At 40.6% G+C, this 20134-nt stretch overlaps 1 protein-coding gene across 2 annotated transcripts in view; it reads right to left on the bottom strand.

Moving 5' to 3' along the window:
* The window catches only part of EXOC2 (exocyst complex component 2), a 205997-nt gene that overhangs the window by 129194 nt on the left and 56669 nt on the right, over positions 1-20134 (bottom strand). For both annotated transcript variants that reach the window (XM_056521044.1, XM_056521045.1), the window contains exons 5-9: positions 17752-17876; positions 9518-9598; positions 6778-6923; positions 5577-5658; positions 2603-2705 (exon numbers count right to left, since the gene is read on the bottom strand). In XM_056521044.1, the coding sequence (XP_056377019.1) occupies positions 2603-2705; positions 5577-5658; positions 6778-6923; positions 9518-9598; positions 17752-17876 (537 nt within the window). The remainder of the gene's footprint in view (positions 1-2602; positions 2706-5576; positions 5659-6777; positions 6924-9517; positions 9599-17751; positions 17877-20134) is intronic.

The following is a 20134-nucleotide window of genomic DNA, read 5'->3' as shown; positions in this document are numbered from 1 at the left end:
AAAGAAAAAAGATTTTCACAGGAGTACCCCTTTAAACCAAATATCTCCCACTCGTATTCATCTTCTAGCTATATGAGAAAATAAAGCTTTCTGAAGAAAATACTTATGATCTATCACGATTTATTGACAACTTCTAGACCAGGCTTTATTATCCCCCTTTACTGAACAGACACATTTTTGTTATTTTTTTGTTGCTTTTTTTTTAATTCTATTTTTTAGCAGATGTGGATTTAAAAGGGGTACTCCACCCCTAGACATCTTAGGGGATAAGATCTCCGGCACGGCACCCCAGTCATCCTTTGCACAGAGCGAACTCTGCTCCGTGCCGCATGATGGCCACAGCAGTTACGCCCCTCCATTTATGTCTATGGGAGGAGGCGTGATGGCTATGCGCTTTCTGTGACACATCAGGATTTATTTTTCTGTCTAATTTAATAAATTTCAATTTATCTGATTTTATTTTTATTAAAGTGTTGCTAAAATCTTTTTTATTTTTATTTTATTTTTTACATTATGTCCCCTTTATGTAATGGTAATTTCTATTCACATAAGAGATGGGGGAGAGGCCAGACTCTAGTTTGTTTTTTATCACAAATTCAATTTAATTTTACATATTTTTTCTTCTCTTTTTTTTTTTTTTTTTTTTTTTTAAACATATCATACCCACCATAAGGTCATAAAAGATCTCGGCAGATTATTGTCAATTTCCCCTGTAACTGGGTCTGACATATTAGCATCAGCTACAAGGGAAATGCAGCCTTCTGCAATCTCTACAGCAGTCTTTTTTTAACAGTGTGTTTCAACGGTTCCAAAACTACAACTCCCAGCCTGCCCGGACAGCCTTTGGCTGTCCGGGCATGCTGGGAGTTGTAGTTTAGCAACAGCTGGAGACACACTGCTTGGAAAACACTGCTCTACAGAACGGATTCTGGTCTGCGGAAACCCAGCAGCTCACTGCAGCTAAATAGAAGCCCTCATGGAGCACTGTGTATACAGGGCTGGTAATAACCTGTCCCTGCTGATGCCAATCGCCCAGATATTTTAAAGTGTACCTCCAATGTTGTGGGCACTTTTATGAAAGCTGACTGTAGTGCAGCACTGTGCACAATAGTCATTTTATAAATCCTTTCCATTTTGAATTTGGCGCTGGAATACGTTCACCGAGTGCACATTCTCCCTGACGCTTAAAATTGTGCATTAGGAAACTGAGCTTCTCTCTGTCTTTATAGGACCCATTTCCAGCTCGAGACCCAGTGTAATGTGATTCTACTGTGCGATTCTTGTGATGACGATGGGTGCTATAGAGAGGGAAGCTTTTTTTTTTTTTTTTTTTTTTTTTTTTTTATTACTATTGTGCGCAGTGCTGCATGAAGTCATTTTCCATAAAAGTGCCCAAAACATTAGAGGTACACTTTCAAGGTGGGACACTAAGTCAGTGAGTGGTTGGCAACTAGTAAAAAAGCAATCAACAGGCTATGCTACCACGCCAGAATTTCCGCATGGATGTGTTTAAAGCCTTATGAACTTCAATGGGATTGCGCAGGGCCATTCACACTGAAAAATTCCCGCATCGGTCTTTCTGCTGTGAAAACTCTGCATTCCACATTCTGTAAAAAGAAAAAGTCCTGTCCTAAACTTTGGTGGAATTCTGATACGGAAGCCCACTGAAGTAAAAATGAAATTTTTTTGCGGAATTCTGGCAGATTCCGCACGAAATTTAACCAAAGCAATGAAAGAAAAGCCCAATTTTCTGTGCACGGAGAATTCATGCAGAATTTCTGCATGAATTCCGCAGAAACTCTGCGTATATGCAGAAAGATGAGGAATTCTGCATGTTTATGTAAATATTAGCACAAGGGGCTACATGCACTTATTGCTTTTTGTTAATTTTTGTGACAAATCATTAAAAAAAGTTACTAACCACAAAATCAGCTAAAAGTTACAATACAAAATCCCAACAACACGTAGTATATAAAATTTGCATGGAATTTTTTAGAGATTTTATGGGTTTTTTTTTGGTTTAGGACTCTACTTATGTCAACAGTGAAAATGTATTAAACATTTAAAAAAATCTATATTGTATGCTAAGTTATCAGCAGTGTGCGCCATCCCTTTAGACCTTTTTATGCTTTTTGTGCTGAACAAACGGTGCACAGGTCGAAGTACCAAGGTCACCACTGGATCTCAGTTACTTTGAATGGGGTCCGGCGGGTTTCCGTCATGTGTCTGTTGTATCACAGGAGTTAAGTGGATAAAACAATTTCAGCTTGCAGTATTTTTTTTTTCTCACCCGCTCAAATCCCGTAGTTTTAACTGACTTAGTCAGCGGAGCTCCATTTAACTGAGCACAATGCTTAAAAATGTTACATATACATTGAATGAAGACTAATATAAGCAATGCCATTCACTAAGTAGCCAGTGGCTAGCGGAGTGATCACAGCTGGTATTATGTTACCTTTGCACGTGTAGCTATTTTTGAAGGCTAAGATAAGACCCATCCCAACCACAGTCAGCACTAGCACCTGATATGATGCCACAAGCAGATTGTAAAAAGGTGTCCTTAGATATACAAAAGATTACAGGACTTGTAAGCAGCTGTCACCTGATGTAGCGCTTCTGGTCATGCAGAGTGGAAGGGGTTTCCAAAAGTTTAGCCAAAAGTAATTCTCTCAAAGCATCAATTCTGGTTTCTACTTCAGCATAAACTAGAGAAAAGAAGATATCATGGTTATCTTTACAAGAAACAAGAGAAAACACTCATTATATTCTTACATAAGAATACAAAGAAATTGGCATTTAAATGGGCACTGTCAGATTCAAACACTTTTTATATGTTGTACATCTTGGCAAAACATTAACCTTTCTAATATACTTCATAAGAAAATTGTATTTCCATCTTGAAGAAATCCTGGCTTTATTCAAACTGAAGCACAGGCATGGACAAAGTCCAGTAAGTGAGGGTTGGCTAGCACTCCTCTGTTCTCTATCCTGTCTGCTAGCACTTCTCTGTGCTCTCTCCTGACTGATAGCACTCATCTGTGCTCTCTCCTGTCTGATAGGACTCCTCTGTGCTCTCTCCTGTCTGATAGCACTCCTCTGTGCTCTCTCCTGACTGATAGCACTCCTCTGTGCTCTCTCCTGTCTGATAGCACTCCTCTGTGCTCTCTCCTGTCTGATAGGACTCCTCCGTGCTCTCTCCTGTCTGATAGCACTCCTCTGTGCTCTCTCCTGTCTGATAGCACTCCTCTGTGCTCTCTCCTGTCTGATAGGACTCCTCTGTGCTCTCCTGTGTGATAATACTCATCTGTGCTCTCTCCTGTCTGATAGGACCCCTCTGTGCTCTCTCCTGTCTGATAGCACTCCTCTGTGCTCTCTCCTGTCTGATAGCACTCCTCTGTGCTCTCTCCTGTCTGACAGGACTCCTCTGTGCTCTCTCCTGTCTGACAGGACTCCTCTGTGCTCTCTCCTGTCTGACAGGACTCCTCTGTGCTCTCTCCTGTCTGACAGGACTCCTCTGTGCTCTCTCCTGTCTGACAGGACTCCTCTGTGCTCTCTCCTGTCTGACAGGACTCCTCTGTGCTCTCTCCTGTCTGACAGGACTCCTCTGTGCTCTCTCCAGTCTGATAGTACTCATCTGTGCTCTCTCCTGTGTGATAATACTCCTCTGTGCTCTCTCCTGTCTGATAGTACTCCTCTGTGCTCTCTCCTGTCTGATAGCACTCCTCTGTGCTCTCTCCTGTCTGATAGCACTCCTCTGTGCTCTCTCCTGTCTGACAGGACTCCTCTGTGCTCTCTCCTGTCTGACAGGACTCCTCTGTGCTCTCTCCTGTCTGACAGGACTCCTCTGTGCTCTCTCCTGTCTGACAGGACTCCTCTGTGCTCTCTCCTGTCTGACAGGACTCCTCTGTGCTCTCTCCTGTCTGACAGGACTCCTCTGTGCTCTCTCCTGTCTGACAGGACTCCTCTGTGCTCTCTCCTGTCTGACAGGACTCCTCTGTGCTCTCTCCAGTCTGATAGTACTCATCTGTGCCCTCTCCTGTGTGATAATACTCCTCTGTGCTCTCTCCTGTCTGATAGTACTCCTCTGTGCTCTCTCCTGTCTGATAGTACTCCTCTGTGCTCTCTCCTGTCTGATAGGACTCCTCTGTGCTCTCTCCTGTCCTATTAGTGCTAGCCAACCCTCACTTACTGGACTTTGTCCATGCCTGTGTTTCAGCTTGGACAAAGCCATTTTTTTTATAAGCCATGATTTCTATGAAAAAGAAATAACATTTTCTTATGAAGTATATTAGAAAGGTTAATGTTTTGCCAAGATGTACAATATATAAATACGTTTTTATGTCTGACAGTGCCCATTTATCTTTTTGCAGCCATATGTACAAAACCACAGGAAGTGCTGCCATACTAGTAAAACCTGAAAGCCAGCTGCGATTTTGTCAACTTGCTTTATCAATAACAAAGTGACAAGCTATCGAGAAATTTCTCATACTGAAAAAAGCCATCTATTGGTACGTGGGTGAGGAAGTGAGATGTATGGTTTTATTCTGATCATATTTTTTTACCGTATTTTACTCAAGATATGTTCATATTATTGATGACTTATCCACAGGAAAGGTCCTTAATAGCTGATTGCCATGATGTGGGGAGCTGTGCTGCATTACCTGGTGACACCACCCCCATAGGAGCCAAGGCTTGTGACTCCCATATATCATTTCTAGCACCATGGCTGGCCCAAACAGTTGATCAGCGGGTGAGCCCATTTTTAACCACCAGGAATAAAATTACATAATATTTGTTTATGATAAATTTATGACACATATTTATGATAATTTTTGATTTATCATCATTAATCTTTATCCTGCCTGTAGATGAATTATATCAAGGCACCTGATATGCAGTCAATGTGATTTAACTTGTACCAGCTTTATTACTCTATAGTCATTACAGGACTTAGATTTTTTTAACTGTTAAATGAAACAATAATCAGAACAACATTCGCACACTAAAGCAGACCTGTCAGCAGGTTTTTAAGTTATAAAGAAAGGGTGTGGCTGTATAGGGGTTTTGACTCTTAAGCCGCACTTACCTCTCATTTGTTAATGGGGTTATCCAGTGAATTCTTTTTTTTTTAACTAATGTGCACAGACTGTGTTTTAAAATTATGAAAAAAAACTACCGTGATCCAGCAGCAACCTTCGGTAATGGCGGGGGTCTCCACCACACTTCAACTCCCGAAGCTGCAGAAAATACGTCACATCACTGCTCCGCCAATCATTGGATGAGGCGGGACACCACTGCAGGCAGTGAACTATAGTGGAGACCTGGCACTGCCACAGGAGGCTGCTGCAGGGGGGTTCAAGGAAGGTAAGTAGAGGCTTTTTTATTTTAAAACACAGCCTGGGAATATTTGTTTATTGACCCTTCCAGTGCAGAGAGATCAGAGTTTAAAAAGATATTAAACTTTTCCCTTGGGTGCTACAGTCCAGAAAAGATTGTCCTCTTCACCACTTAGTCTGTGCACTAGTCACCTCCTCTATAGGATTTTCCTTTTAAGATTGTAATAAGAACTTTCTCACCTTTCTTAAATACATCCACTTCAGTCTTTCCAAACAAGGATTTGGCCTTTTCATAGTCATTAATAACAACATCATAATCACCCTAAACAAAGGGAAGCACAACAGTGTCAACCAGTCATGACATACACATAGCTCATACTGTCTGTAGTTTTAAATATTTAAGGAAATTGTCTCAAAGTAAAGTCAGGCCATTTGCCCCATCAAGGCATACGGATGTCGGGGGGGGGGGGGGGGGGTGGATTGTTGTATTACAAGGAACGTTATTGATGTGACAGGGGAAATACCCCTTTCCGGTCAAAAAATGTTATCCCCTATCCAAGGATAGGGGATAAGATGTCTGATCGCGGGGGGGGGCGCTGCTGAGACCCCCCCTCCCGCGATCTCCCTGCAACACCCGCATTCTATGCGGGGGCTGCGTCTCTAGTTTCGGAAACCTCTGGGTTTCCAGGACTGGGAACGTGACGTCACACCAGGCCCCTCAATTCACGTCTATGGGAGGGGGGCGTGACAGCCATCACGCCCCCTCACATAGACATGAATGGAGAGGGGCGTGGCGTGACGTCACGTCCCCAGTCCCGGAAACCTGGAGGTTTCCGAAACTGGAGATTCAGCACCTGCATAGAATGCGGGTGCTGCAGGGAGATCGCGGGGGGTCTCAGCAGCGGGTCCCCTGTGATCAGACACCTTATCCCCTATCCTTTGAATAGGGGATACAATATTTTTGCCCGGAATACCCCTTTAACTCCTGGAAAAATTATCTGGAAATGATCACATTTTAAAAGGGGTGGTTAGAAAACCCCTTTAGTGATGGGTAAGGTGAAATAAGGTTTACAAGGCGCACCCACACACCAGCATGAGAGCCGTACCAATTAACATGGCAAATCTTAAACAGGCCCATCATGGGGAGTAGGGGGTATGCATTTTATTTGAAAAATCTCTCTCTCTGTTTCTACCTAATGCTTTAATGTTGTACTTGTGAACATTCTTTACTTATAAACTACAGTATATAAGACGCTCACTGTTACATCAAGGATGGAACATGAAAAGCTACATAACTGCTACAACTGGGTCATATAAGTATAAATATCCTCAAATATCGGTGAATCTCTATATAAATGGAGCCATAGTAAAAAAAAAAAAAATAAATAAAAGAAATAAATGCATATAATAGCCTTAAATACAGATGGTTACAGGTACTCACCTTCTGAATATTTTTCTCAATGTTGAGGGGCAGATTGAATAAAAATTTAAATCTCTGCAGAACGTTCAGCGCATTTCGAGTGGAGTCCGCTTTATCCTTCCTCCCCAGCACTTCTTGAAACAGAGTATCCGCTGTGGTACTTGCACCTGACAACAGAAAGCAGTGTCTTTGGTACAGAAGTCAAGTTCTTACATTGAACCTAGGGCTGCGGAGAATCAATCTCTATATTCCTTCTGAAAACCTACTAAGATGCAGTTGGCTTATGACAAATGAACCACAGCCAGATATATATTTTTATTCTTTTCAGGTTTGGTGATCCCTGGAGTGCATCATGATGGTTGACAAATCACTATTCACATGTCTTCATGTAACACACAGTTTCCCTGAAAGGTTACAAAGGTGCTATTGTGATGACCTTATAAAGAAGGCCATTTATACATAAGGATATACATAGCTTGTAAATAGCACACATTTCTCTACCCGTGAATTATCCTAATTATTCCTTTACCCCAAAGAAAATAAGAGGAAAAACTGGAAAGGTTTTGATCACTGCAAGCAGAAAGTCTCTACATTATCTGGTCTAGTGACCATACTTTAAGCAAAGATGAAGAAATTACATCAGCCTCTCTGGGTGGCTTGCGTGCCATATACTCTCCTCAGCACTGTGGGTGGCCCCCGAGCAGTTGAACACACTGGCTAAAATAATTGTTCAATATGAGAACAAAGTTACAACTCTGCAGGAGCCTTCAGCTCTAAAATAAAATAAAAAAAAGTATACAAGTACAGATAGTGGTGTGAAAAAAAGAAAATATAAAGCGTAAAAGTGTTGTTCCACATAATAAAACTGAAGGCAGGCTGCACTATATTGATTCAGCACATGACAGTCGTGAAAGATTTTGGTGTAGGATTTACACTGACTAGTTGCATGTTCATGTATGGCTCATAGCGATTCCATGGTCAAGCCAAATTACACATATTAGGGGGGAATTCATCAAACTGTTTACCCTGGTTGTTTTAGTCAAAATTTGTCTAATAAATTGTCGCAGGCCATTCCCGTGTGACATTTTATTTAGAGCATTTTAACACCATACCCACATGTGGACTGCTTTTGCATTGAGTTTTTGCGTTGGTTAGTTATTTATCAAGTGCGACTTTTTGGAAAAAGACACAAATTTGTTGCACATGGCCTTTTTTACACACTAACTCTGACTAACTCCCACCAGCCCTACAAAAGCCTCTAACCTGGCACCATGCTGAAGTGATGTGTGTGCGACTTTTGATTAATTTGTTGCCCGCATGTCAAAATCACAGCAATATTTGTGTTCTGAACCTGCACGGAAAGTAACCCATAAATGATGAATTCCCTCCATTGTTCAATAATAAATTGTGTTCTCCAATCACTTGTACATTTTTCACATAGCAATACATTAATTATACATCAGTAACCAGATCTCTATTGAAACCAATATGGGATGTGAATATATCTTTTTTAATAAACATTTTCAAAACCTGTCCAGAGGAAAAGTTGCCAAGTTGCCCATAGCAACCAATCAGCTCGCTTCTTTCATTTTGCAGAGAGCCTGTTAATATAGAAAAAAAGCGAGATGATTGGTTGCTATGGGCAACTGCACAACTGTTCCTCTGGACAGGTTTTGATAAATCTCCCCCAAAAAGAGACATACTAACAGAACAGGAGGCAAGGAGGTCTATTCTCTTATGGACTTTGCACCCTGTGCATGGTGCAGCAGAATCCCACTAAAAGTAATGGGACTCTGTTGCAAAGGAAATTTGAAGCAGAATTGTCCCCGCAGGATTTCGTTCGCTTGAAAATTCATTGTGTGAACATGGCCTTAGAGGGAGCTAAGGAGCACACTGCGCTAATATGAATTCTAATATATTCACAGTATCACTTACCCTCCCCTAGCCAGTATGCCATTTATTTGATCTTTATCTATGCAGTGTTTTGAGGCTTGTGCCACTAGAAACCCTCTAGGCTAAGTGTCACCATGCCTCAAGACAAACAAATCCCCCCCTTTGGAATCCACATTGGTCAGAACTGCTGCAAAAGTCACCTGCAGATTTGCGTCACTCATTCTGTTGTAGATTTGTGATTTCACCACTTTGAGTGTAGTGAGATCCATAATGAATCAGCAACACCGTCCGCATGTAATGTATGCATTTTTTGATAGATCTACATGAAAGCAATTCTGATACATGTGAAATCACCCTAATAGGGTGTATTCACTCCGAGTGCCAAGGGCAGCACAAGCTGTAAATATTCCTTATATAATAATTCAGCTTTATTAACCCAAAACTGGAACTCCCTTTAATATGTAACAGTATCATAAAACTACCTGAGATTTATGTTCATACAAAAGGCAGGTGCCATATTAGCTCTCTTTATACAGTGGAATTTTCTAAGTCATCGACTGAACCAAGAAGTAAAGAAGCCAAACAAACTTAGGAAGTTGTTATATCAATATCAAAGTGAAAAGAGAGGACTCAATTCTTAGCTATATGCATTGGCAAAACAGCGCAACATTAAAAAAAAGTTTCCTTACACGGTGACTATAAAGTCGGAGACACTCCATCATCGGATCGAGCTTTTCTCGCATAATGAGTTTGAGTCACTGCTTTCTAAATGAATTTCTATGTAAAATAGGCAAAACTTTTGCCGGAGAGAAATGAAAGGAAGCTGTTTAGCTGTTAAGAGATGTTTGCTTGGGAACAGAACACTTACTTTTCAGAACTTTCTCCAATTTTTGCGTCATTGACCCTTCTACTTTTTCCGTGCCATCCGCCTCCAGTTTTTGATGGATTGCTGGAAAATAGATGATAATTAGAAAGTGTTTGCAGCTCATTTTATCTAGACTTCTACACATACCTACAAGAAGTCAGCACTTTACTTATTATTAACGTATGGTAACAAACAGATTTAGTGGAACTAAATTTAAAGGGGTTCTCTGGTGGGAAACAAGTGGAAAACTGGTGCCAGAAAGTTAAACCGATTTGTAAATTACTTCTATTAAAAAATCTTAATCCTTCCAGTACTTATCAGGTGCTGTATGCTCCAGAGGAAGTTGTGTAGTTTCTTCCAGTCTGACCACAATGCTCTCTGCTGACACCTCTGTCCATGTCAGGAACTGTCCAGAGTAGTAGCAAATCCACATAGCAAACCTCTCCTGTTCTGGACAGTTCCTGACATGGACAGAGGTGTCAGACAGAAAAGAACTACACCACTTCCTCTGTAGTATACAGCTGCTGATAAGCACTTGGAGGATTAAGATTTTCAGACAGACATAATTTACAAATCTGTTTATCTTTCTGGCAGCAGTTGATTTGTAAAAAAAAAATTCCATCCCTGTAACCTCTTTTAATATCATCTAACCCTATAGGGCTGCATTAACTGTTCCTTGTGACAGCCTTCTTAAAGGAGAACTCCGGTATATTACATCTTATGCCCTAGCCACAGGATAGGGTGGGCATAGGAAACCTTAAGAACTGCAGATGATTTGGACTACATCTCCCATGATACTCTTACAGCCAAAATGCTGACAAAGCATCATGAGAGTTGTAGTTCAAAGCATCTGCAGTCCCGAAGGTTGACTATGCCTGATCGCGCAAGTACGACAGCTGAAACCCCTCGCTATCTCCTGCTCAGTACACCGGCTCTCCTTATGCATGGAGCAACATCTGCTTCATGCCGGATTTCTGTTGACCACTGCACAAAGCGCACCCCCCCTTCCCTGTATCTCTATGGGAGAGAGGGAGATACACGAGCGCTGTATCTCTGGCTTTCACATAGAGATACATGGAAAGGGTGTGTCTGCCACGGCCACCATGAGCGAGAAAAGAGCCAGTGTTCTCAAAACAAGCTTCAGACCATAGGGGCACTGGGCAGGAGATTGCAGGGGTTCCATCGGTCAGAAAGGTGGCATCCCATGATCAGTGCAAATCTGAAAGTCACTGACCTCTTCAGTATGGCATATTATTGGGTAAATGACAATTTTAACATAGCTTACCAAATACCATACAAGTTTACTGAACTTTTTAAAAGTTATTTGTACTTTTCACAGGATTTTCTTGCCTAACAGGTTATCAACATGTTGGGCAATTTTCACATTGCCGTGTTTCTCAGTCCCGTTCTGGGCCGCTTCAGCTCTTTTTTTTTGTGCCAAACGGCTCCCAAAACGGATCGGAGCCAAACTGACTCCACCACGTCAACACCGGACAGATCCCAGATAGATCGCACTGACTTAAATGGGGTGTGTTGGGGATCCGATAGTTTGTTGGAGATAAAAAAAAATAGTGTATGCACAATTTTTTTTTCCTCCGCTGAACTCTCGTGATTTTGACAGAATTGACGATGGGGATCCACATAGCGAAGCCCGACAGCAATGTGAAAGAGGTCTTACCAAACGTCAGTTGATTGTATGTATGCAGCGGAACAAAAGTCAAACTGTAAAGAAAGGTGTTCGGAAATGTCTGTCTGTACCAATAGCTGGTAAACAGATAGCAATGCATTGTGGGAGCTCCCATGACACTAGTGTCTGATGACAGCAATGAGGAAATAAAGTGATTTCTGTTTTCAAGGGTAACCAGTCATGTTAAAGTCAGCCATGTATATGGAGGGATATAAATATGTCAACTTAGTAGAAACCAAGCTATGTATTTAAAAAGCTAAAACTTTTCAAGCTAATATGGCAAATGCAAGCAAACAGTGATATACTGCTAGAGGAATGATGAAATGGGACATTATATAGGCCATCTGTAAGATTTCTTTGGGTGGTATTTCTCAAACATGTAGTACATTTCCACTGGGTTATTTCAAACCAACCGAGTGCATAAAATAAGACATAAAAACATTTCCTAAAACATTACATATACCCCAAAGCACACTGTGCTGTTTCATTTTATTTTACACGCATCAATAAAACTCAATGAGGGATCACATGTAAACATGACATTGCTGCATGTGCTCTACACGGTTATGATTTATGGGTTATATTATATGTCATTTCAATGATCAGATAATTGGAATATTACCAGTCTGTATTGGCGATCTCCGAGCCACTATCTGTGCATTCTCAGTAGCCTTTTTTTTTTTCTCACAGTGCTTCTAAAGACTGACTATAAGCCGGACCTTTACAAGGAGAATCATTACCTAAGAGTTAGATAAACTAAAAAACAGCCCTCCCTTTTAAAGGGGTATTTCAACTTTATACATCTTATCCCCTGGGGACCCTGGCGATCTCGGTGCAGCCTCTGGCATTCTGTGGACACAGATCGTGGGAGTCCCCAGCGGCAGGACCCCTGCGATCATACATCTTATCCCCTATACTTTCCAGCAGGAGAATGACCCCAAACATACGTTGAAAAGCACCCAGAAATGGATGGCAACAAAGCGCTGGAGAGTTATGAAGTGGCCAGCAATGAGTCCAGATCTAAATCTCATTGAACACCTGTAGAGAGATCTTAAAATTGCTGTTAGGAAAAGGCGCCCTTCCAATAAGAGACCTGGAGCAGTTTGCAAAGAAAGAGTGGTCCAACATTCCGGCTGAGAGGTGTAAGAAGCTTATTGATGGTTATAGGAAGAGACTGATTTCAGTTATTTTTTCCAATGGGTGTGCAACCAAATATTAAGTTAAGGGTGCCAATAATTTTGTTCACCCCATTTTTGGAGTTTGGTGTGACAATATGTCCAATTAGCTTTTTTTTCCCTCCCTTTTTTGGTTAGTTCCAATACACACAAAGGGAATAAACATGTGTATAGGAAAACATGTGTTACTGCAATCCTTTTCTGTGAGAAATACTTCATTTTCTTGAAACATTTCAGGGGTGCCAACATTTACAGCCATGACTGTAGTTCCAAAAGTTGGGTGCTGGCTTCGGGGTCGTGACATCACGACCACGCCCCTTGTGACATCACACCACACCCTCTCAATGCAAGTCTATGGGAGGGGGCGTACGCCCCCTCCCATAGACTTGCATTGAGGGGGCGCGGCGGTGACGTCACAACCCCGCAGCCAGCTTTCGGAACTAAATGTTCCGAACGCTGGGGCAATGGAGTACCCATTAAATCTCTTATGGTATGCTGAGCTTTCCTTCCCCTCTAAATTGACAGAGTTATTGACAAAGTCTCTGAACAGAGCTTCTGATGGTAGTGTAAACATTATCTAAAACAAAAAACATGCTCTAAAGTATAAAATAAAATTCTGCTTAAAATTATATGTTTTTTTTTTCCCATTAATCTTTATTGATTCTTTTTTTTTTTAAGACAATACATATAACCCACGCCCACAAAAAATAAATAGTAAATAAAAAGGGTCTACATTATAAGTCGAGTAACTCTGCAAATACTTTTGCCGTACTTACTGTAATGTACCCAGTCTTTCATCCAGCAGTAGTCATATTTGTGCTGGTTGTCCTTAGAGACAGACAACAGTTTATATACAAACCACTTATTCAGACATGTGACTGATTTATTTTTTGCTTCTATTGTTACTTCAATCTAAGGTCCCAGCATGCACTTCTCTCTGGTAACAGGAAAGCAGCCTAATCTTGAATTTAGCTTCATATTGGAATTGAGAATAAAATATCCTGTAACTGAGATTCCCTACAAAATAAGTCTAGAAAAATATTTATAAAATTACTCAACAGGTAATGTAGTTTTAAACTGCTGTAGGAATCTAAACCTTTCTACAGAACATTCTCTGTTATGGTACCTGGTGAGGAGAAAAGCCAGATACCCTTTAATAGTAAAATAACTAATATGTCAATTTCCGATTTTCCTGTCCAGTCCCTTGGGAATCTCTAGCATCCGAAATTGTACTGTCAAACAGGCAATTTTAGAATCCGACTGAAGTCTGGAGTGTAATAAATATGAAAGGAACCAATCTAAAAACAAACCAATCACCCAGCGCACGACACTAATGTGGGAGCTGATTAAAACTTTCCTGTTCTAGTATAGGGCGGTGATATTATGTGCGCTGCTGTTGACACTACTAATGGCTGTATATGAATGTGAAAGTAAAAACTGGCAGACATACAGTAAGTCTTTTGACTACTGGAGTAATAGCTACAAGCAACATTTCCAGATAAAAAGATAGCCACCTTCTATTACAGAATGGGCAGTGATATGTAAAAAATTTAAATAGTAATACAACAAGAAAAATGACATTAAAGGGGCACTCCAGTGGAAATTTTCTTTTTATATGAACTGGTGCCAGAAAGTTAAACAGATTTGTAAATGACTTCTATTTAAAAATCTTAATCCTTGCAGTACTTATTAGCTGCTGTATGCTACAAAGGAAATTCTTTTCTTTTTGCATTGCTTTTTTGTCTACAGTGCTCTCTGCTGACACCTCTGTCCATGTCAGGAACTGTCCAGAGCAGCATATGTTTGCTATGAGGATTTTCTCCTGCTCTGGACAGTTCCTGATATGGCATCAGGTGTCAGCAGAGAGCACTGTGGACAAGACAAAAAAGAAATTCAAAAAGAAAATAATTTTCTCTGTAGCATACAGCTGCTAAGAAGTACTGGAAGGAAAAATATTTTTTAATAGAAGTAATTTACAAATCTGCTTAACTTTCTGGCACCAGTTGATTTAAAAAAAAAATCCCACCGGAAAACCCCTTCCACATTTGTTCTATTACAGAAGCGGAAATTCTGCTGTGTGAATGGGACAGCGGAATCCAATTAAAGTGTATTGGCTATAAATTCATGCAGAATTCCATACCGAAATTCTGGCATGTGAACATAGTCTAAAGAGAAATTATTATCATGTTTGGAGTTTTTTTTTCCTCTACATTTGTCGCATTGGTCTGGTGCAGACATTTTCTGCATCAAAACTTTGCGAATATTCATATCCAAGGCTTCTAAAGCTGTTAAGTATATGGTCTGCCGTTATGACAGAGAGAGAGAGAGAGAGAGCAGGGAAGGGGGAATTGGAATACTGATGAGCCGGGCAGAGCACATACCCGGCAGCTCCGCCCATGCCCTAAGCAGCTTATTACCATACCAAGAAAAAATGGAATAACCGCAAAACGACAGAACGGGACAAAGTGAGTATCATTTTGATCAGTGTCACCCGCACTACAAGCCTGTAGAACAGGTCATTGAGGGTGACACTGATGACATATTTCCTTTAATAATACAGGATTCTGATATGTACAGTGCTATTTTTGCCAAAAGTAATAAAAAAAAACTGACAGAAGCTCCTATCTCCTATGTGAACAGGGCCTCCACCAACTTATTTGCCTTAGCAGCTTCTGCCTGACACTGATAGCCAAGATTAAAATTGTAGTTAGTTTAAAGTGATATTCCCGTGCCCCAGCCTTCAGAACATCCAGTTTAGAAGGCTTGGAGCATCATGGCCACGCCCCTCGTGACGTCCGCCAACACCCCTCCATTGATGTCTATGGCAGGGGTGTTACGCACCCTCCCATAGTCATCAATGGAGGGGGCTTGGCGTGACGTCACAAGGAGCGTGGCCGTGAAGTCGCGACCGCTGCTCGGGAGTACCCCTTTAAGAGCCTAAGTCCTTTTCCATGTCAGTTTTACTAGGGGGTTTCCGTTATAGTAAGTCATCTTGGCATGGATTTTCTCTTTTCGAGTGCATAGCTTTACATTTATCTGTGTTAAAGCAGCTGTCTGGGCAAATATTATTTGCACAGCCTGTCAGTAATCTGGGGACAAGAAAGGCCACAATGGCAAGTCGCATACCAACGACACTATTTTAGAGACAGAAACACTGTCATTCTGACTGTTACACCATGTGACCACACATCGGACTTGTCGCACCCACAGCATCTGCTGTGTGGATGGACCGGAAATCACTTGCACTATTCATGTCTATAGGATGCTTCATCCTGTTCAGTATTATCTGTAAATGTTGATATGTAATTGTGCACACCATCTAAAAGATCATTATTAAATAGTACAGAAAACAATCAAAGCCATGTGATCTTCCATTTAAATACATTAGCCACTAAAACACATCAATCGTTTCATAATAGAGTTTCTGTCTATCCAGGTCTCAGCCATTCATTGATATTGCTGCCTGTCCAGAGTTGTTACTTTTGGACTGGAATAAACCTTTCACTTATCCTGGTTGGAATCAATGGGAGTAAATGTGGTTGTAATGAAGATGTCACTTGTGCACTGAAATGTAGAAATGTTTACACAGAAAGTAAAAGGTCAAGTTGGTCAGCTATCCAGAGTGCTAGTTTAATTTCCTGCTAAACACCATGGCTTTATCAGATTTACCTTGTCCTCTGGCCTGCCAGCTGCCTTGTTAATCTGAGCGATGTTACTAAGAGGGCATAATATTGAGTCTGTAAATTTAACTCCCATTAACGAAATGTTTCAGTACATACAAAGAGTACTAAAAGGGTCCTACTATGGAAATTGTATTAGTTATTTATTATCATTATTATTATTATTATTATTGTATACTTTGTAACATTGTTCATGACTCCTGGCCTACAAACAGATAGTTAATAAAAACCTATAGCTTATGCCTCTAGGACCTCACCAATGGTGCATAATGATGTGGACAAAGATAAATATAACAGCGTTTATTCAAAAATTGCTTTTAATTCAGATATAAAATGTAATATATATATAAATAAAATAGTAGCAAAATATCACATTATACTGGCATTTATCTAATGAAGATCTCACTGGGCCCTAGTGAGGTATCAAAGAATATGTGAATAAATTAATATTTAAATAATTCCATGAATTTGCAGATAAAAAAAAATATAAAAATAAAAATACCAATAAAAAAATAATGATTCCGTGAAAAATGTATTTACGGAATTATTATTATTTTTTTTATTGGTATTTTTATTTTTATATTTTTTTATCTGCAGATTCATGGAATTATTTAAATATTAATTTATTCACATATTCTTTGATACCTCACTAGGGCCCAGTGAGATCTTCATTAGATAAATGCCAGTATAATGTGATATTTTGCTACTATTTTATTTATATATATATTACATTTTATATCTGAATTAAAAGCAATTTTTGAATAAACGCTGTTATATTTATCTTTGTCCACATCATTATGCACCATTGGTGAGGTCCTAGAGGCATAAGCTATAGGTTTTTATTAATTTACAATATTGTTGCCGGTGGGGTCCGGCTTTAGCTTCAATTGCCTCGGTCCTTCTGTTGTGAGCTGCACCTTATTTTTTAGTTTACAAACAGATAGTGTCTGCTTACAATATTAAATTTTTTGTTTTGATCCTCACTATCCTCACTTGGGTTTCACTGTGACGTACACATGAAAAAACAAACGACACATTATTGTATAAAATCCCTGCTTAACCATGAATGCCTTTCTGATTTAAAAGAATTAATTTATTTTTGTAATTTGTATTTTTACTCCAAAAATACATTATCTCATATCACATTTTTGTAAATATTTTATAATATAATTTCTTCTTACAACACTGTAGAATATACAGGTTAAGCTTTTTAAAAAGGGGTATTCTGACGTAATAATAATTTTTATATTTTGCTGGGAATGTTGTAAAAATAATTAAAAAGAAACAAGTGATACTCCTGGTACCCAACAGCTCATCTCTTTGAGACTAGGAGTCATAACAGGACCTCCCCGCTCAGCCAATCACTGGCAGCTCAGATTCCTCATCTTGAAAACATGGAGAAGAGACAAGCTGCCCTGGACTGTGGTAGGTAAGTATCCCTTGTTTTCTATTTTTACATTACTATATAAATAAGTATAGAAATATTACGCCAGAATACCCCTGAAGTTTTTTCTGATAGTTTTTATACATATGTATGATAACAATAATAATAATTATTATTATAAATATGTATAAAACATAATAATAATATTATTATTATAAGCAACAACCATCACCATAATAATATTAATGATGATTTATAGCATTTATTTTATGGTCTGAGAATTTCAGGAAGAAATAAGATAACATTTTTACCTGCTAATGCATCCTGAGCCTCAAAAAATGTACTAAGTCCTCCTTTCACATAGGCAACGTTCCCTTCATTTTTCTTGCTTGCTTGCTTTTTCAGGTTATTGGCTGCAATTTTCAATTGTTCAAGACTAAATTTACAAAAGAAAATAAATTATTTATTAATACTAATCATATATATATGGCCCTCATTTACTAACAGCATTTTGACTCTTTTTGTCGGGTTGTGCGCCTAAATTCTGTGTAAATTCTGAATTTGTGACAGAAAAAACCTGACAGAATCAGAAACACTCAGAGTGAAGAAAAAAATTTAATAAAATTAAATTAAATGGGCGTGATTTTCGGGAAAAAGAGGCGTGTTCCCTTCATCCAAAATCACTCGTCTTTTCTAAAAACCCCTCTGAAAATCATGGGAATTTTCTGGTAAAAAACCCCTACACTTTAAAGCATGTATAAAGTTTCCGAAAGAGGAGTACCGTATTTTTCGCCATATAAGACACTCCGGCATATAAGACGCACCCAATTTTAAAGGAGAAAAATCTAGAAAAAGAAAAAGATTCTGAACCAAATACTGTAGTAAAATATTATATCAGTATAGTTCCCCCACAATAGTTGGCAGTATAGTTCCCCCACAATGGTAGGCAGCTCCCCCCCCCCCCCCCAACAATGGTTGGCAGTATAGTTCCCCCACAATAGTTGGCAGCATAGTTCCCCCACAATAGTTGGCAGTATAGTTCCCCCACAATGGTAGGCAGCTTCCCCCCCCCACAATGGTTGGCAGTATAGTTCCCCCACAATAGTTGGCAGTATAGTTTCCCCACAATGGTAGGCAGCCCCCCCCCCCCCAACAATGGTAGGCAGCTCCCCCCCACAGACATACAGCTTCCAGCCATATACAGTGTACGGCTGGAGGCTGCATGTCTGTGTGCTGCCCCCACAGTGTTCCGGTCACCGCTCCTCTGGCCCGGTGTCATAATCTACTGCTATGGCCTATGGACCATAGCAGTAGGTGCCGGGACTGGAGGAGTGGTGACTGGAACACTGAAGATTACGCGCCACCGGTCACTCACCAGGCCTCGGCCAGCGTGCGTCTTCCTCCGGTCCTCCTGCGCCTCTATGGTTGTACGTACGGGACGTCACTGAGGTCCTGTGCGTACAACCATAGAGAGGCGGAGGAACGCAGGAAGACCGCAGGAGGACCGGAGGAGGACGCGCATCGGCCGGGGAATGGTTAGTGACCCGCGGACATCCTTATGTCCCGAAAAGATTTTTCGGGACACAGGGATGTCCGGCATAGGAAAACCTATGATTATCTGCCCGGGCTCCTGTGTGCGGCTGCAGGCGGGGGCAGGCCAGAGCAGGTAAAAACTAATTCATGTATACTAAAAACCAGGGTGCCTCCAGCTGTTGTGAAACTACAACTACAAGCATGCCCGGACAGCCTTTGCCGGTCCGGGCATGCTGGGAGTTGTAGTTTCACAACAGCTGGAGGCACCCTGGTTTTTAGTCTACAGTTATTAGTAATTCACTTGCCCGGCGCCCGGAACTGTATGTTCCAGGCGTAGGGCAATAAACATAGCCGGTGTGAGGTGAAAAATTCACCGGCGGTCATGAGGCTATTGCGGGCGGGGAGCGGGTAGTCAGCGATGTACCGCACCACAGCAGCCTCTGTACTTACCGCTGACTTCCCGCTCTCACCCACAGCAGCCTCGGGCGTATATTCGCCGTATAAGACGCACCAACTTCGTTTAGGGGAAGAAAAAGTGCGTCTTATACGGCGAAAAATACGGGTAAATTAGTAAATACCACGGAAAAAAAGTCAGAACAGCAAAAATCTCAACAAAACCTACACTTCGCTCTTAGTAAATCAGGGCCAATGGGGGAGATTTATCAAAACCTGTGCAAAGGAAAAGTTATCTAGTTGCCCACAGCAACCAATCAGGTTGCTTCTTTCATTTTGCAGAGGCCTTGTAAAAATGAAAGAAGCAAGCTGATTGGTTGCTTTGGGTAACTGGGCAACTTTTCCTCTGGACAGGTTTTCATAAATCTCCCCCAATGTGTGTATGTATGTGTGTATGTTCCAGCATCACTTCCAAATGGCTGAAGATATTAACATGAAACTTGGCACACATGTTACTTATATGTCAACAACAAACATAGGATAGGTAATTTAAAGGGGTTATCCACCATAAGGTGATTATAGTACGTACCTGGCTGACAGTAATGGACATGCTTAGGAAGGATCTACACTTGTCTCGGGGCTAAATGGCTATGTTGTGAGATTACCATAACACTGTGGATAGCTTTTTGTGAACTAGTATTTCCTGTTTGACTTTTCTTTTTCTGACTACAAATCCCACAATTCCATTTTCCTTCCTTCCACACATCA

The sequence above is a fragment of the Hyla sarda genome, chromosome 5 (assembly GCF_029499605.1).
Source record: "Hyla sarda isolate aHylSar1 chromosome 5, aHylSar1.hap1, whole genome shotgun sequence".
Lineage (NCBI taxonomy): Eukaryota > Metazoa > Chordata > Amphibia > Anura > Hylidae > Hyla > Hyla sarda.
Note: the sequence above shows the minus strand (reverse complement) of the source record. Positions and strands in the feature narration are given on the sequence as shown.